This window comes from Rattus norvegicus, chromosome 12 (genome assembly GCF_021556685.1).
Source record: "Rattus norvegicus strain SHRSP/BbbUtx chromosome 12, alternate assembly SHRSP_T2T, whole genome shotgun sequence".
In the NCBI taxonomy this organism is placed as follows: Eukaryota; Metazoa; Chordata; class Mammalia; order Rodentia; family Muridae; genus Rattus; species Rattus norvegicus.
The window spans coordinates 24,369,426-24,389,447 of record NC_141545.1 but is presented as its reverse complement, the minus strand read 5'-3'; the positions used below and the strand labels follow the sequence as shown (position 1 = coordinate 24,389,447).

At 36.6% G+C, this 20,022-nt stretch overlaps 1 protein-coding gene across 1 annotated transcript; it reads left to right on the top strand.

The window, feature by feature from the left end:
* Positions 1-524: 524 nt before the first annotated feature.
* Positions 525-18,125, top strand: Vom2r62 (vomeronasal 2 receptor, 62). Its single transcript, NM_001099509.1, is given in 6 exon segments — positions 525-724; positions 7,212-7,503; positions 8,286-9,092; positions 10,126-10,356; positions 10,795-10,924; positions 17,218-18,125. Coding segments are annotated over 6 exon segments (2,568 nt in total).
* The last annotated feature ends 1,897 nt before the right edge of the window (positions 18,126-20,022 follow it).

The following is a 20,022-nucleotide window of genomic DNA, read 5'->3' as shown; positions in this document are numbered from 1 at the left end:
AGTTCTTCACCCCACAGGATTTGGGTGCAGGGGGCTCTTTGATCAGGTCCCTTCAGATCTGTGCGTAGTCTGGACTGCAGGACAACTGCAGCTTGAGGGCCTCTAACTTCCTGTCTCCAGAGGCCCTATACAGTTTTCTCTTGAGCCAGGGATGTGGGCAAGGGTGAGCATCACTGGTAGTCTCTCCTGCCCTGCAGTCTCAGGAGTGCCCACCTGATTGGGCGATGAGCTCTCTCTCCCATGGGGTTTGGGAGCAGGGAGTTGTGCGGCAGGATCAGCGAAGTTCGGGCTCCAGCTCTGTTTGTTACTTTTACAGAAGACCTCAGCTGTGAAGCCTTAAGGTACAAAGTGTTGAAATTTTCTCCAGGGTATTGGAAAAAGCTGTCTTGCAATGACTAGGTAGTTCAAAGGACTTCTGTATCTGTAGCTCTTATAAACCCACAGAAGGGCACACATATTCAGCTGCTGAAAGTGAGCACCTGGCTTCACAGCAGATTACGTTTGTGCTCAAAGAAACCCTGACAATGCCCACTTGGATTTTTTTCTTTTTTACCCTCATGCTTCCTATGCTCCTGTGCAAATTGCTCACCCATAAGTGTTTTGTTTCTTCCACAGACAGTGTATACCAGGATGGGGATTTGGTGATCAGTGCGTTCTTACCCCTTTATACCTATCAAACCTCCCAACACACTGAAGGGGCAGAGAGTATAGACGTCAGTTCACGGTAAGTGTCTCCTGCTTGATCTACCTAACCACATTCTCCAGTGTGCACCCTTACCCCATCTCATTTTTTACTCCCAACAGCATTTCTTCCATCACAATAAGTTTTTCTTTCCACCCATTATCTATTTTTATGGGTGTATTCTGAGAAGAAAATCACTCTCGAGCCAGGTCCAACACTGCTGTCACACAGGAGGACAAATGATGCAACTTAGAATCCTATCTTGTGGGATAGATGCAGTTCAGTTCTTAGGGTGACAAAACAATGTTCATTCTACAAAGACTTTCCATTGAACATTTCTTCTGTGCACTTCCTAATGTTGGTACAGTTGAGTGGGGCTGTGCTGACTGTGCCATATTTCTCAGGAGACTACGTATTCTATTTAGTTATTTCAAACTCTTTGAAGATAATTATTTCCTTCCAGCTGTCTTCAAACACTTTGGTGTTACAGGATAGATAGTCTAGGGGCTATGAGCAGACAGCAGAGATCTTTGTATTTTCTCTAGGATCTGAAGTATACCTGTACAGGAACATTCATTTGACACTTAGCAATGTCACAACAGCAATCAAAGAACTGTTTGCTAAAAGAATGAAACAGACTTGCACAGAATTTGAACAGGTGACTTCTGGTGCTGTGAGCAGAGGAGGTACCACAGAGAGCAATAATTGTTCCTCCTGTCAGACACAGATGTGTCAGATGTTGCCTTTCTAAATATCTAGAAAGAAATTCAACTACATGCTTAGAATTTCTGATATTCCCCTACAACTCCTAACTTTTTGCTGATGTATTTGCATTCTCTTTACTTTCTCTCATGTCTGCTTCGGCCAGGGGTATATGCTTGCTATTTTCATTGTGCTATTCTGCTTCACTGACTAAGAAACTGATTAAGTCATTCATTTTAGCCTTAAGTGAGCTTGTTTAATATTTTTACCCTCTCTCTCTCTCTCTCTCTCTCTCTCTCTCTCTCTCTCTCTCTCTCTCTCCCCTCTCTTTCTTTGTGTGTTGTGTGTTTGTGTGTGTGTATGAGAGACGAGAAACAGACAGAGACATGGAGAGAGTGAGATAAAGAGAAAGAGTTTAAGAGTTTGCTCTCTGTCTGTGTCAGTGAGGGCACATGTATGACACATCTCACATGAGGACAAACATATGATTCCCTGATTTCCACAATCTCTGAAACATTGTTTATTTGTCTATTCAGTGTTTCCTAGATAGATGAAAAATGAAATATGCCTGCATCCCCATCCCATCTGCCTGTAGAAATGATAGGTTACAAAAGCATGTTTAAATGATCACAATTTTGTTGGTTACTGGAATTAAAATTTCTATCCTTTCACTTTCACTGCAACCATTTACCTATTGAGCTATGTCAAGCTGATTGAACCCTGTATTAATTTTAATTCATATCCATTTCCCATTTACCCATACTACATATACGTTGAAATATATTTTATATATTTGTAAGGATATAAATTCAACTCATTAATTCTTTATGTGATTATATTTATATTTCCAATGCTGACCATGTGGTAATAATCACCTAATCAATTGGTATGCTGTCTCCTGCAGAAGAATATTTCTCTCACTCTCAATATTCTTTATTTGACTGTAGTTATTAGTCTTGTGTTCAGAGCTCATGAACTTTCCCCTGTCACCATTAGCATGTCTATTGGTGTCATCATACCTTAGTTAATGTTTAATCAGACAGGAGGTTTGTGTTTTGTTCTGAGGCTAGCACTATACAAACGGATCCATTTTCCAGTCCAAAATTTCTTTATCATATTGCTCACAAACATATTTTAGCTCCACAAAACATATATAATACTTCTTTATATTTAATTTGTGGAACACTATAAATTTTACAATGCACTGTGATCACATTCATCCCCTCTAAACTCTCATCCTCCTTCCAGCCCCACCACTGCATCTTCAACATAGTTCCCCACTCATCACCCTTGTTCAGCCAGGTTCATCCCCTTTCATCCCCTATACTACTCCCACCTTTTTCATCTTCTAGAATGCTTCCCTGCATGTGCTCATGACAGTTCGATTAACCTGAATAAATTTTCTTAATCTTCTATTTTTAAATTCATTCAGTTCTGTTTGAAATTTGAGTTTTTTCCCTTAAAAACTCTGTGAAAAATCCATTGCAATATTTTTATAATTTTGCATTTCATTTCCATTAGATTATTGTATTTTTATTGTAAAAAAATTTACCAATAAAATCAAGGGAGGAAATTTCAATTATCTTTGCAAAATATTAAATGTTTGTTTTTTGTACAATCTTTAAATGCTGGTTTCATAAAATAAATTCCTTCATTCTATTCTTAGGAATTGTATTTTAATGTTTTTAAAGAACTTGATTCATTATTTTTCTTTTCTTAAAAAATTATTTCATCATTTTCAGTAATTTATTATTGCTCCTTTAAAATCTTTATGGGTGTCTGAGTGCATGTATGAATGTGTGTATGCAAATAATTGTGTTTGGGAATGTATTTAGGAGAATGTGTGTATATATGTGAATGTATAGTGTGATTACCTGTGTTTGTGGCATGTTACTGTGTGTGTGTGTGTGTGTGTGTGTGTGTGTGTGTGTGTGTGTGTGTGTGCCTATCCATGGGTGGTGTAATATCAGGCTGTATATAAAGCTCAGGAAATTTTTTGTATTTAAGTTGGGATTACTGTATAGCAATTTTGATGCAGGTTATCTGAGAAAGTAGTCAGTTCTCTTAATTGGCTCACCATACCTTTCTCTCTTTCTTTCTTTCTTCCTTTCTTCCTTCCTTCCTTTCTTTCTTTCTTGCTTTCTCTTTCATCCTTCCTTCCCTTCTTCCTTTTTTTCTTTTATTTTGGGTGGTTATTGTTTATTTACATTTCAAATGTTGTTCCCTTTTCAGGATTCCCATCCATAAACCCTCTATCACATCCACCTCCCCTGCTACTATAAGGTTGTTCTCCCTCCCCAACCAACCCCACTTCTCGCCTCTATGACATTCCCCTACACTGGGTGATCAAGTCTTGGCCTGACCAAGGGCTTCTCCTCCCATTGGTGCCCAAGAAGGCCATACTCTGCTACATATGCAGCTGGAGCCATGGGTATGTCCATGTTTATTCTTGGGGTAGTTGTTTACTCCTTATGAGCTGTGGTTGATTAGTATTGTTGTTCTCAAGGGGTTGCAAGCACCTTCAGTTCCTTCAATACTTTTTCTAACTCCTCCAAGGGGGACCCAGTTGTCAACACAATTGTGTTTCTTATTGTTGTTGTTGTTGTTGTTGTTGTTTACATTCTAATTAAATGATTTTTTTTATATTTCATATGTTATCTTCTTTCCTGGTTTCCCCACCGCAAAACCCCCTATATCCCATCCAGCCCTCCCCCTGTTTCTTTTTTTTAATCTTTATTAACTTGAGTATTTCTTATTTACATTTCGATTGTTATTCCCCTTCCCAGTTTCTGGACCAACATTCCTCTAACCCTTCCCCTTCCCCTTCCCCTTCTATTTGGGCTTCTCCTCCCCATCCTCTCCCCATTACCACCCTCCCCCCAGCAATCACGTTCAGTCTTGGCAGGACCAAGGGATTCCTCTTCCACTGGTGCTCTTACTAGGCTATTCATTGCTACCTACAAGGTTGGAGCCCAGGGTCAGTCCATGTATAGTCTTTGGGTAGTGGCTTAGTCCCTGGAAGCTCTGGTTGGTTGGCATTGTTGTTCATATGGGGTCTCGAGCCCCTTCAAGCTCTTCCAGTCCTTTCTCTGATTCCTTCAACTGGGGTTCCATTCTCAGTTCAGTGGTTTGCTGCTGGCAATCGCCTATGTATTTCGTCAGCACAATTGTTAGCTGCCAGCATTCGCCTCTGTATTTGTCACGCTCTGGCTGTGCCTCTCAGGAGACAGCTATTTCAGGCTCCTGTCAGCATGCACTTTTGGCTTCATCAATGTTGTTTAGTTTTGTTCAGTGTATATCTATGGGCTGGATTCCCAGGTGGGCAGGCTTTAAATGGCCATTCCTTCAGTCTCTGCTCCAAGCTTTGTCTCCATATCCTTTCCTGTGAATATTTTGTTCCCCCCTTTAAGAATGACTGAAGCATCCACACTTTGGTCATCCTTCTTCTTGAGTTTCATGTGGTCTGTTCCCACACAATTTCTGCAACTACAATATGAACTTTTTATTTTCTAGCATTTCAAATGTTCGTTTCCCCTGTAAGATATGATAGAGGAAAAGAGTATGCATTCTATCACTAGATGTTAACAATATTCATATTTATTTCATTGCTCCAATATGTGGACCTCTGAAACTGTGAAGTGTGCTATAGACACAGACCTGTTGGGAAAGGCCAGGATCATTGGGAATACTGCATTCAGAATTTCTATATCAGTAGAGCCTGTCTCCTACCATCACTGGTACCTACCTATTTGTCAAATTAAAGAAATCAATCAAGTTAATCATTAAAAGAACAGGATGATTTCTTTTCTCACACACTTTATTGGCAGTGGTTATTAATTGTCCAGAGAAATTTGTTTAATCCTGATAATATATACACAGTACACTTGATGAACTTCAATTTCAAAGGATTCAATGAGTCCATATGCCACAGCCATATTCCAGAAATATTACATCTCTCAATTGTTAAAAGTAAGTGCTCATAAATCCTTAGAAAGATTTATTTTATTATTTTAAATTATTTTATAAATTTAATAAAGAAAATTCTGCAAGAGATAAACAAGTGAATGAATTCAAGTAAAAACCAGGACATAAATCAGTATAAAGGTCCAACAGTGTTCTAACAACTAGTGATTTGTAACTTGATTATAAAGAGTTTCAAACACTTGTGGGTTCATATATGTACTGAGAAAGAAAGCTATGAAAATATTGAACCTGACATCCTCAAATTGGAAAGGGATTCACAAGGCAACGCAGTTAGTCTGTGGAGGAAATGATAAACCAACTTTTTCTTTCCTAATTATGGAATTTAGTCCAGCAAAGGAATTCATTCTTCAAAGACAATGAGAACATAATTCCATTCCGAATCAGTGGATAATACATAGCACAGAGAATCACAGTTATTATGTTACATATGATTAAAAAATTACCTTATCATGAAAGACACTTTCATTTTATTCCTGCATCCAATTACATATCAGGTGATATATATAATAAACCAGGAATTCAATATTTTCTTTTTATTGCTCTTTTAGGTGAGAAATTTTTATATAACATTGAATGTATACTCATACAAAATATTAATGATGTAATTAAACAGATACTAGTAAAAATCATAAATATATTTTAAAGAAAATTTTAGTATACATATAATTTAACCATGTATTAAAATAAGTTTTGAATACTAATGAAGCTGGAGTGCTTAGCTTCATATACAACATATGTACAATGCACAAGATACTGAATGAGCAAACAGAACATTTTCTCATGGAGTCACAAAACTTTGTCAGGACTGTTTAGATAGAAAAAGATTTAAAACTCTATAGGCTCTTACATATTAACATTTTCACATCCAACCATTTGATATTGGAAGCCCAACCAATACTCCACTTCCTGGGGTAGACTATGCCTCCTGCACTCAGAATTTCTCTCTCACCTTGCTATATTTTATCTTCCTAAGGTGTCATGGTATTTACCTGTAGATGATAGCATGTCTGTTTCTTATCCTGTCCTGAATAGTGCATACAACTAACACTGTACAACTCTGTAGATTAAATGTTTTACATTTATGCATGTAGGTATACATAGATAGAGAAAAAGATAAATGAGAATACATAGTAGGTAGCAGAGAAATGCATGTAGATGAAAGAATATGTAGAGTTTGGAATATATAAAATTTCATAATTATAAACCAAATGGCCAACTTACTAAAAAAGCAAAGCACAAACCTAACCATTTAGTTCTTAAAGGTTATACAATTGTATGATCTGAATACAGAAACTTTGGGGTAGACAAGAAGTATAAGGGGTAGAAAATATCATCAAACACCTCAAATTTCAATAATTCATATTACTGTCTCCAGCCCTCAACAGGCCTTGACAAGTGTAACCTTGGACAAGGGCATAGAACTATTTTTTTTCATTTCAGCTTTCATCAGGAACTCTTAGTATGTATTGGTTCAGTCTGGCCTTCCACGAGATACACACTGCCAATCCCTCAAAACGCATAAAATATATTTTTTAGTCTTATAACAGGTAGACATCCCATGTTAAAGATGAACACGTAGTTGCTGGTTGTTTCCTGAAAGGAATATAGACTTATTCATCTATATTCAAATATTTACAAAGGCATTAGTCCCCATAGGAGCTGCTAAACATGACAACAGCCTGTGCTAATGACACATGAGCAATCTTGGGAAAGAAGATGCAGTCTGAACATTGAAGCTTTGAGGAGGTGTGTTCATTCAATGCATAATAGTGAATATACTCAGTTGAACGCCCCAATGGTGATTTGAGATTATGCTCTAATGATCCCTATGTCTTCTACACAGGATCACGCCATACAACTACCAATATGCGATGGCCTTAATTTTTGCCATAGAGGAGATAAACAGAAACCCCATTCTTTTACCTAACGTGACGCTTGGATATAATATTCACAATGCTGGGTCCATTGAAAGTGAGACAGTATTAAGTTTCCTCAAATGGCTCACAGGGCAGGACATATTCATCCCGAACTATACATGCAAAACCAAGGAAAAATCAGTGGCTGCAATCACAGGAAAAACATGGGAAATTTCTTCCCTAATTGCCCTATTTTTGGGTCTTTATAAATATCCACAGGTGAGATTACATGCATGAGAAAAAGCAAAATATTCTCATTTGATTGCATAATTTGTGTACTATGAAAAATCATTAGGGAATGATTCATTTTTCATGATTCAAAATAATGATATTGGGCTGGAATACAGCACAAAAGTCAAGAATGGTTTAAGTGCAATCAGGAGGATTAAAGTTCGGAGGTCAGCTTCACACTTATCCTCATGACAGCAAACCAGATACAAGAAAATACTTGTGTCCATCTTATCTTCTCCCCACAGCAAAAGACATGAAGTCCAGGGATGAAGAGAGACCCTACCTCAGAAGAATGTGTGGAGAAAAGTAGAGAACACCTGATGCCTTCTTTTAGCCTTCACATGCATACATATGCTGTATGAACTGTAGAAACCTGTGTACACACAATTTTATGCACATGAACATACACACACACACACACACAGAGACAGAGAGAGAGAGAGAGAGAGAGAGAGAGAGAGAGAGAGAGTCAATGAACCAACTGTCCAAACATTCCTTTAAAATACATAGCTTTAAAGCTACATACTTTGAGATACTAGACTATATTCACATTTCTTCTGCTTGAAATGTACATACAGGCCTTAAGGTATACACGTGTCTACAATAAATGTGAGTATTTCAACTCATTTTCCAGAATCATATCTCAGTACTAGACTTGACTTTAAATAAAAATTTGGATCTCTAAACGTTAAGTCACTGTTTCATATGCAATGTTTCTGTGATTTCCAGAACCTCCTCATTAATGTCTATCCCTGCTTTCATTTTTACAGCTGAGCATTGGACCTTTTGAACCAAGTATGAACAACTCTGAGAAGTTTCCCTTTTTGTATCAGATGGCTGCCAAAGAATCTTCTTTGGCCTTAGGCATGGTCTCATTGTTTGTCCATTTCAGATGGAATTGGGTGGGGCTGGTCATCTCAGAGGATGAGAATGGTGTTAACTTTGTCACAGACTTGATTCCACAAATGGAAAGAAACACAGTCTGTGTAGCCTTCATGGAATTTATCCCAGTTACTCACATGATGGACCTGGATAACGCTTATGAATACCATATTCGGATTATGAGATACCCAGCCAAAGTTGTTATCGTTTACGCTAACACTGACTCTTCCTTAGGTGTGTTGTTTAGAAGATGGGAATATATACTTCCATGGAGAATCTGGGTGACCACTTCACAGTGGGAAGTCATCACTTCTATGAGACATTTAATTCTTGACTCATTCCATGGGACTCTCATCTTTTCACAACGCCAGGGTGATATTTCTACTTTTAAAGAGTTTGTAAAGACAGTGAGACCTTCTAAATACCCAGATGACATTTTTCTTGCCAGACTGTGGGAGATTTACTTTGATTGTGCAATATCTAATGCTACCTGTAAATCATTAAAAAATTGTTCATCTAGAGGTAACTTGGGATTGTTACCTTGGTACCACTTTGACATAGCTGTAAGTACTAGCAGTTACCATGTATACAATGCTGTATATGCTGTGGCCCACACCATGCACAAGATGCTTACACAAAAAGGAGACCTACAAGGAATGAAAAACGGAGGCAGCATGGATTTTCCCCCCTTGAAGGTAATGCTTTTACTTTTGATTCTCTAGACTGTCACCAATGTAACTTTTTGAAATTGACCCATACATACTCTAAACAAATACAATGGGGATCTTTCTAGAAGACAAGTTTCCTAGACTATTTAACTGACTGGAAGAAAAATCTATACCTGGGTGAAATTGAGAGTCAACTTCCCAATCATACAGAAATAAAAACCAAGATAAAAAAATGTTTCTGTTAAAGGTGCTGTCAGTCTCATACACTTCTAAGGTTCTCAACAGTAAAATCAGAATCTTTTCCCGCCTTGTTCTTATATTTGAAAAGGAGTGGCATCATATTTAAGGTCCTAAAATTTGTACAGTACCAGCAAGTGAAATATTCTTAAAATATCTCATTAAATTGTATCAACTAATCAACTATAGATTATTTCTTAAATTTGTTACATTTGCTCTCATAAAATATGTGGACAAAGGTCATATATGAAAAAAGGTTTCTTTTACTTCAACTAAGACATTATAGACCAGCATCAGGATGGACTCAATTTGACAGTATTTTAATGAAGCTTGCCACATAAACTTCCATAATGAAGAGCAATAAGCTATGAGTATGCTATTACACAGCTGGCTCCCTTCAGTATATTCAGTTCAGGAACAGATTATGAAATGAACCTGCTTTAATTAAGGATGGGTATTCACACCTCACTTAACCCAAATGACAAAAACTCACATAGACATAATCAGAGTACAAAATATCCCAGACAATTTTACACTGATAACACAAAACCAGATGCCTGTAGACTATCAGTCATATATGCAAAATATCCATGCTCACCAGTGCTGAAAACCATTAGGATGTATTAGCAACAGTAGATTTATCTAACTATCCTGTTAAAATACTATTACGGTATTTATGATGTCAATTAAATATAAATGTACACATTACCCAATCATATATGCCTAATGTTATTTCATTGTTAATTGGGATCAATGAATATGTGAATGTGACATAATTCAGACTCTTATAAAATTACCATTATGAATCATAAATCTTTTGTAGCTGAGCTCCCTGCTGAAGAACATTAAATTCATGAATCCTGGTGGAGATCCAATATCTTTGAATCCTTCAGAGAAATTGCACATAGATTATGACATTCTGAACTTCTGGGATTTTCCACAAGGTCTTACATATAAAGTGAAAATAGGAACATTTTCTCCATATTTTCCACCTGGTCAACAATTGTCGATTTCTGAGGACAGGATAGAGTGGAGCATAGGATTGGAGCAACAGGTGGGTGGAATCTTATACTATTCTGTTGAGAACACAGGTAAAAATCATGAAAAATGCCTTGGTGAGACTGATGCCTCCTCATAAATTAAAAGATGAATCTAATGATAAAATTACAAACTTACTTTCCATGTTCAAGTGTTTCTTAATGTGTTTACCTTTGCCAAGAATTAACACATGCTTACCAGTGTTATGCATGATTCTAATTATACATATATATATATATGTATGTATATATATATATATATATCTTTATTCTGTTGATAATTATATATATATATATATTATATAGATAATGTGTATTTTAGTAACATAAATTAACATAAATAACTAGAATGAGCATGCACAATATTAAATTCATTATTACCCAATCCTGTAATATACCCAATCCTGTAATTGCCAGGCTAATTCTTTATGTCCTCATTTCTCTAATATCCTCAGAGTCCTGTCTCTGTATGCAGTGAAAGTTGTGTTCCTGGATTCAGAAAATCTCTTCAGGAAGGGAAAGCCGCTTGCTGTTTTGATTGTGTCCCATGTCCAGAAAATGAAATTTCCAATGGAACAGGCAAGTGTGTGCATTAACGATGAGGTTCTCACCACTGTTTTTAACCCACATACTGAAGGTAAAATCATGCACAAGAGATGTACACAGATTACATCCTTAAGATATTGTCCTCATAATTAATAGTTATATTGAACAATATAGCTCCTTGTTGTAGTCTACATTTAGGGATTTATAGGATTACAAGCCATATTTAATTCAGTTAATACTTGTTGAGAATGTGAAAGGATGCTAAGAATAAATATTTTCCAGAGAATTTAACAAGTGGATTTTAGATATAAATAATTATGTCTAGTTTTGTCCAGTCTTTTTGACCGATATTAGCACCATATTAAAACCATAAAAAACCATTAATCTGTCACAAGGTCAACTTTAAAATTCCCAGAACAAATCCTGAAATAGATATGATATTAATAGACAGTATATTTGTCTTAATTAATTCCGGCATTCGAGAGATGGCTTAGTAGTTAATAGAAGCATCTTCCCTTTTAGTGGAAATGGGTGTGAACTCCACTAGTTATATGTTGGCTTGAAACTCTTTGTAATTCCAGGCCCAAGGATCTGATACCACATTTTGACCAATCTTGATAGCATACTCATTTCTGTCACAGACCTACATATATTAAAAATAATCCAAACACCATGGGTACTAATAGATTCTTATGTCTCATGTATAACAATATATAGCATAAAATCCTGCCAATGTAAAATCCTGTTTCCTGATATCTGTAGTTCAAATAAGTAGGTAATAAAATCTGTGGAGATGCACAATTAGGGTTATGTGCAAATTCCTGCAGAAAGAAGTAAGTGATGCTACACACATGTGAGAATTCATCATGACTTTTTAAAAATGTTTGAACCAGGATATAAGATGACTAAAGGACATCATAAATGTTTCTTAGTATTGTCAGGTATGACTGAGTATGAAAAAATATATCATGTAATAATCAGTAAATATTGAATTAGTTGAATAAAACCTACACGCCAAAAATTAATAGGTCAATCTTCTTGAATATCATTGTACTGACTGGTTTTGTGGGTCAACTTGACACAAGTTGCAGTTAACACAGAGAAAGGAGCCTCGGTTGGAGAAATGCCTCCATAGATCCAGCTGTAACGTATTTTCTTAATTAGTGATCAAGGAAGGAGGGCCCCTTGTGGGTGATAGCATCCCTGGACTGGAAGTCTTGGGTTCTACAAGAAAGCAAACTGAGGAATCCAGGTTAAGCAAGCCAGTAAGAAACATCCCTCCATGGCCTCTGCATCAACTCCTACTTCCTGACTTTCTTGAGTTTTAATCCTGACATCCTTTGGTGATGAACAATGTGGAAGTGTAAGCCCAATAAACCCTTTCCTCCCCAACTTGATTCTCTTTGCTGCTGTTTGTGCAGGAATAGAAACCATGTCTAATTCAATCATGTATATTATTATATATACATTATAATTATTATATATACATTATAAATCACACATGCAATGTATGCAGGCAATTATGCACATAATAAAATGGTGCATTATATGCAATGGACGTGTGATGACAATCATGTAATGTTGGCTCCATCCTTGAAATGTAGGTATTTATAAACATAATAAATGCAAATAAATCCTACTGCTAACATGATATTCACAGAAAAGAGACTGTAACTAGTTCTACTAAATCAGGCACAGGAAAATATTAACCAATATCTACTTTTGATCTAAATTTTTTGAAATCTTATCTTGAGAAGTAGGGCAATGAAATATACAAAGGAGGTGCAGAATAGAAAAGAGAAACTCAAAGTATCTGTACTTAAACAGACAGGATATATGCCTAGTAGACCCAAAAACTTTACCAGAAATATCCTACAGCTGATGCACACATTCTGCAGAGTAACAAGACACAATATTAACTCAGAAAAATGCTTCTTAAATAAAAACAAACTCCTCAGGAAGTAAATAATGGGAACTAAATATACTTTATAATAATTAAAACTATGGAGTGGAAACATCAGTACACTGAAAGATTTAAACACTGAAGAAAGTAATTGGGAAACGTCCCGGAAGGTAAATTAACTCCCTTCCACATTTTGTAAATGAATAGTGTCTTTGTTGGGGCTGCATTGCTCTGACAAAACGTAAAAATTTTAGTTAAGGGAAGAAATCCTTTGTTTCATGTTTTACCCTGAGCTTAAATTCCACTACTTAAGGAATCAGGCTAAAAATAGAAAGCAGAAAGTTGGGGACAGAAAATTACAAAGAACCCAGGGGATAATGGAACTTACTTGCTTGCTTTGCATGTTTGGCTAGGATGCTTTCTGAAAAAATTTTATATCAATTGTCCAGTAGTAGCCACACCCGCACTGAGCTGTCCCATCCCACATCAATCAATCAAGAAAATGCACCAAAACGTTGTCCACAGGTCAACCTTATGGTTGCTTTTCCTTTTGCAAGACTATTTTTTCCAGATGTTTATACATTGTGTCAGGGTGTCAGAAACCAACAAGCACATGTATCATCTCCAAAAGCCACCCAATAGGAATAATCTATTGTCTACTATGTACACATGCTCATCCAGGATCATAGCTCTTTTACTTACAAGAATCAAGTCAATGAAATATCCTCAAAATTCATCAACTAATGAATGAATAATTAAACTATATACATATACACATAAAAGAATAATTTATCTATGAATATGAAAATGCTACACTCCCAGGAAAATGAATATTAATGCAAATAAAATTTAGTGAGGTAATGCAGACAAAGAAATAACACTGCCACCAACAATCATATATATGTGTGTATGTATCTACATATCTATATTTATATATGTATATATACCCTTTAAAACTTAAGACATGGTTTTAAATTGAGTATGTATAGAAGTCAGGAAACTACAAGTGGTTCATAATGCTGAGAACATATGATTTAAAAATATAATAATGAAAATCAAGGACTTGGAGATTGTGATCCGTAATTGATTAGAAGAAGAGGAAGAATGAGGGAACATAACTAATACTAAAATCTTTTCACAATGTCATAAATCAACCCACACCTGCAGAAGCTTCAAAGCCTGTACTTTACAGACACAGAATTTCACTGGAGTAATCCTATATGGAGAGACAGTACAAGGCAGATTCACCACTGGCTATCAAGTAAAAAGACACAAGCCACATGTATGCTACAATCTTTCAATGGGTTAGTCAATGAAGTAATAGAGACAACCCCAAATCCTTGGAAATTCTTCACTACTTAATCTTAAGTTCCTATTGCTGTTGTAGAAATCACATATCTGAGACATAAAGAATGAGAAAGCATGCAGAAACTGACCTAGAGGTTTTCTTCCTGATGAATAGTGGACAGAAGATTAGAAGGTGTCTAAGCACAACACTTTGGATAATATGTATGAAGAATCTTATTGTGGTATAGAGGGAATTTCAGAGAGAAAACATCTAATATGGAGGGAAGGTCATTAAGATACAGGAAGCTCTAAAGCAGCTTAAGTAACAAATGTCACAGTGAATATCCTTAATCTCAGTACGTAACATTTTTATCGCCTTCAGAGACTCTGTGAAAATGTCCAGATACATTAGAACACTCACTCCCAACATGAATAGAAGCAGGAAGGGTTAAAGTTAGAATATTTTTAAATAAAAGCTCACTGAAGAAAAAGAGATAAGCCCAGATCCCTGAGACAACAAGAAACATGTGAGGTTCCTGGAGACACTATGCACCCTGTGAGGTTGTCGGGAAGCTGTGCTATGAACTCCAAGTTTCTAGGTTTCTTTATCACCTCTTTGAGGTGAGCTTGTGATATTTGAGGGTTTTGAATTATGTCTCAAATACTTGTCTAGTAGTGTGACAAAAAATGATTTCCAAGACAGCATATAAAAGAAATTAATTAGGAGCTCATGGTTTCATAGCATAGTAGATTCCCTTCAATAAATCATGGTGAGCAAGGAAGTATATTGTAAACTACAATGTTCTAGCTGTCACTAAAAATTACTTCTGATCCAGAGGCATCACAGGAAAGATGAAGAAAAAGGGAGAGAGAGAGAGAGAGAGAGAGAGAGAGAGAGAGAGAGAGGTGGAGAAGGTAGAAACAGAGGCATACAGAGACACATAGCGAGACACCAAGAGCATAAATGAAGTCAATGGTATGGTTAAGATATAGAGCCCCCATTATCTGAGAAGCTATTAGTATTTTCAACTAACTATTAAAAGCATAGTCAATTTTTAATGGTATGACCTGTAGTCTAAGTAGCACATTCTACATATTGCTCCATGGTCCATGATCGAGTCAAAGACCACCTAATCAATACCCCAATATTAGGTCACAAAAGCCTTCTTTTGATTAGTTGCTGAAGGCTATCCAAAAGTCTACCAAAGTATATAGCCTCTTCTGTTGACCTGGGTTCTGGCCAAGAGGTGCAAGGTAAGCTCCTATTGCTGAATATACATAGCACTTCATGAACAGGTCCAGAGTCTCCTGAGCTAGGACTGACATAAATGACTTCTCCTGAGTAGTAGCTTTCAAAACAGAAGGCATCATGCAAACTTCTGAAGAAGAGAAGCAACAACCACACCTACCCACCTATGATACCTATAAACCATTGTAACAACTAGCATGCCAAGATGATCCCATCGGTTCTGTGTCACTACACATACCTTGATAGAGTTCATCATTTCCATATCGGGACATAACATGGGCTTGTGAAGATAGATAGTATATCTTTATTTGAAACTGAGTTATAGTCATACCCACAGCTAAGTTTAGTCTCCACCTATCATCAAGAAGATCACTTTCAAACCAATAGAGTTCATTACAGAATACCACCACCACTCAAAATTTAGAGTTGTAGACACAGTCCCAATAGTAGCGATATCTAAAAAACACACGAAATCATACATCCAAGGTTTCTAAAACATTGTGAAAGAGGGGAAAGAAATATTTTAACAGCCATAGTGCCAACAAGTTTAGTACAAGATATATCTGCCTGAAATATCAAAAACTGTACATAAAGGCTAATCAATATGTGTACCCAAAGGTAAACTGAAACACTTTACATGTAAAATAGATATTTTAAAGTGGACAGAAGACACCACATTGGTCTCAGTACTACACAAAATACTGTTGATAACTTACCAACTTATAAAATGGGAATGGGGAAGCTGGAATAATGAACACACTCCATCAATAATTTCTATGAATTAAAAATAAATTAACATTATGTGGTAGGAATTAAAAATAATATAAAGGAATGTCACACTCCCCATTTTATCATAGTGTATTTTCCTTTCATTTCCTAGGTAGTCTGCAAACCGTCTTCCTAGGGGTACTTAGAAGACTACCTGGTACCTCATTTAAACCAACAGGGTCTAGGTTTTAGGAATCTAACTTAGTGCAAGAAAATGTGCTTTGTACTGTTCCAATATTCACATTTGGTTATGTCTTTCACCAAATTAACTTCAAAAATAAAGAATTTACTTCACTTCCAGCTCACAGTTATCATGAAGGGAAGTTATGGAATAAAGTTAAGGCAGGAATCTGGATGCAGAAACTAAAGGAGAGACCATGGAGCTGCTTACTGCCTTGCTCCCCATAGCCCATTTAATGTATTTGTTAAAATAACTGAGGATGAATCTCCAAAGTTGGCAAAGGCCACAAATGGGGAGAACCACCAACTACAATTAAAATGACAGTACCTCACAGACTTGCCTATGACCAACCAGATGGAGGCATTTTCTCATTTGATATTCCCATTTCAAACGTGCCTTCATTTTGTTCTGTGTTAGGAAAACTATAACCAGCACCAAAGATGAGATTTTGGAAATATAAGCTTCAATGGTTGCTAGCTGATGATGGATTCATACTAATTAATGGGATTCCCAAAGACCTCAGCATGTTTCTCTGACATGAGACCAAAAGAGTAATAGTGTCCAACAAGTGTTTTCATGCTGCAGAGAACATAAGTTCAATTTTCTAGATGTAACAGTAAATGACATTTCCCTTCATGGATTCCTCAGTAGAAATTACCATAGCATTCTGTATATATTATAAGAATTAATATAGTTCTTTAATTTGGAGACAAGAAAAAAGTGCCATGAATACACATTAGAAATGAAAAAGAAAGCACATTTGCTTTTTTACATGATTTTTTATTAACTGAATATAATCTTGAAAGAAGAAATATGTTACCACTTTCCGACTGCACAAAAATACTGGGCTTACATTTCAGACTGAGCAACATTCAGGCATGGTAGTGTACAAATAGGAAAGATGTCGAGGTTGTAGTATCATGTCACATTGCATTTCTTGCCAGATATTGATCAGTGTGTGAAATGTACAGAGGACCAGTATGCCAACACAGATCGGACTGTCTGCATCCAAAAAGCTGTGACATTTCTGGCTTTGGAAAGCCCCTTGGGGATGACACTCGCCAGCATGGCCCTATGCTTTTCTATCCTCTCCTCATTTGTCCTGGGGATTTTTGTAAAGCACCAAAACACTCCTGTGGTGAAGGCAAATAACAGTACTCTCAGCTACATCTTGCTCATCTCCCTCACCTTCTGCTTTCTTTGCTCATTTCTATTCATTGGTCAGCCCAACGCAGTCACCTGCATCCTGCAGCAGACCACATTTGGAGTTGTTTTCACAGTGGCTGTTTCTACTGTCTTGGCAAAAACCATTACAGTCATCCTGGCCTTCAAGAGCACAGCTCCAGGAAGAAGGTTGAGGAGGCTGCTTATATCAGGAGCACCGAAATTCATCATTCCCATCTGTACACTAATACAAACTGTCCTCTGTGGAATCTGGCTGGGAATATCTCCTCCATTTGTGGACACAAATGCACACTCTGAACATGGTCATATCATTATTATGTGCAACAAGGGCTCAGTAATAGCCTTCTACTGTGTGCTGGGATACCTTGGAGTTCTGTCCCTAGTGAGCTTCACAGTAGCTTTTATGGCCAGGAACCTGCCTGACACCTTCAATGAAGCCAAGTTCTTGACATTTAGCATGCTGGTGTTCCTCAGTGTTTGGATCACATTTCTCCCTGTCTACCACAGTACTAAAGGGAAGATCATGGTGGCTGTGGAAGTCTTCTCCATCTTGGCCTCCAGCACAGGTCTTCTAGGTTGTATCTTTATCCCCAAATGTTATATTATTCTTGCAAGACCTGACATGAACTCATCGAAATGCCAACGAAATAGAGTTCAGTGGAAATAAGCTGGTTTTAGAATACCTCAGGTTAGTTTTAGAGTTTTGAGTACTTTAAATAAAGTTTGTCAGCTTAAAGACTTGGATCTCTTGGACACTTGCCAGAAGATTGAGTGAGTGATTAGCTATTCAGTGGTTTTATGTCAAGTACTAAATTATCCTGAGCTGTTTTAGACATTTAATCAGACAGCTATAACTCAATATAATTTTAAACAGTTTTTTTGTATATAAATGCATTCTGTTACTATAAAGGGACAGGAGAATGGTACCATTATATCTGAACACAGTATTTGAGGTAACTTATATTCTCAGGTTATGGTCACTGGTATTTGTTGCTAGTATAAAATTTTTCTTACAATATTTGAGTTAAAATTTCTTTGTATGTTTGATTATTTGTAACTTCAGTAACTTTGCAATGCTAAGTACATTTTCCATTCTGGTAATATGAATTACAACATCAGAAGTTATGACTACATCATTTTGTTAATTTTGCTAGAACGTAACATCACAATAAAATCACATTTCTGGTATGTGTATGATAGTATTGATAGAGAATACTAACCTAATAGGAAGGATCCATCTCAATGCTTGGAACTACATCCCATGGACAAGATTTCAGTGGTGACCATAAAGAGAAAATAACTTAAGCACCAACATTCAGGAAACTCTTTTCTAAATTAGATATAACTTAACCATCTTCTTCAGATTCTTGGAGACATGAACTTTCCATTGTGACATATAGTCCCCTATTTTGAAATTTGGAATTACCTGACTAATAAAATTATGTGTGTAATGTTAAATGATATAGTATAATAGTTTATAGTATAAGTGGCCATTTTGTCAAAAGCAATCTACAGCGTCGGTGCAATCCCCATCAAAATTTCAACTCAGTTCTCCGTAGATTTTGGAAGAGAAACTTGCAAATTTATTTCAAATAACAAAAAAAACCCAGGATTGCAAAAACTATCTTCAACAACAAAAGAACTTCTGGGGGAATCACCATTCCTGACTTCAAGCAGTATTACATAGCAAAAGTGATAAAAACTGCATGGTACTGGTACAGGGACAGGCAGGTACAACAATGGAATAAAATGAAGACCGAGAAATGAACCCACACACCTGTCAGCACCTGATCTTTAACAAAGGAGTTAAAACCATCCAGTGAAAACTGGGTAGCATTTTTTTAAATGTTGCTGGTTCAACTGGAGGTCAGCATATAGAAGAATGCAAATTGGCCCATTATTATCGCCCTGTCCAAGTGGATCAAGGACCTCCACATTAAACCAGTAGAAAGAAAAGTGGGGAACAGCCTCAAAGAAAAGGCCACTAGAAAAATTATCTTGAACAAAACACCAATGGCTTATACTCTAAGATCAAGAGGAACACTCCTCCACTTTTGGTGGTATTTCAAACTGGTACAACCACTCTGGAAATCAGTCTGTAGATTCTTCAGAAATTTGGATATAGCACTACCTGAGGACCCCGCTATACCAATCCTGGGCATATACCTAAGTGATGCTCCAACATACAACAAAGACACATGCTCCACTATGTTCATTGCAGCCTTATTTATAATAGGCAGAAGCTGGAAAGAACCTAGATACACTTCAACAAAGGAATGGACACAGAAAATGTGGTACATCTATACAATGGACTATTACTCAGCTAATAAAATCAATGTCTTCTTAAAACTTATAGGCAAGTAGATGGAACTAGAAAACATGATCCTGATTGAGGTAATCCAATCACAAAAAACACACATGGTATGGTCTCACTGATAAGTAGATATTAGGCCAAAAGCTCAGAATACCCAATTTGCAATCCACAGACCATGTGACGCTCAAGAAGACAGAAGACCAAATTGAAGATGTGTTACTCCTTCTTAAAAGTGTTAACAAAAGTATTC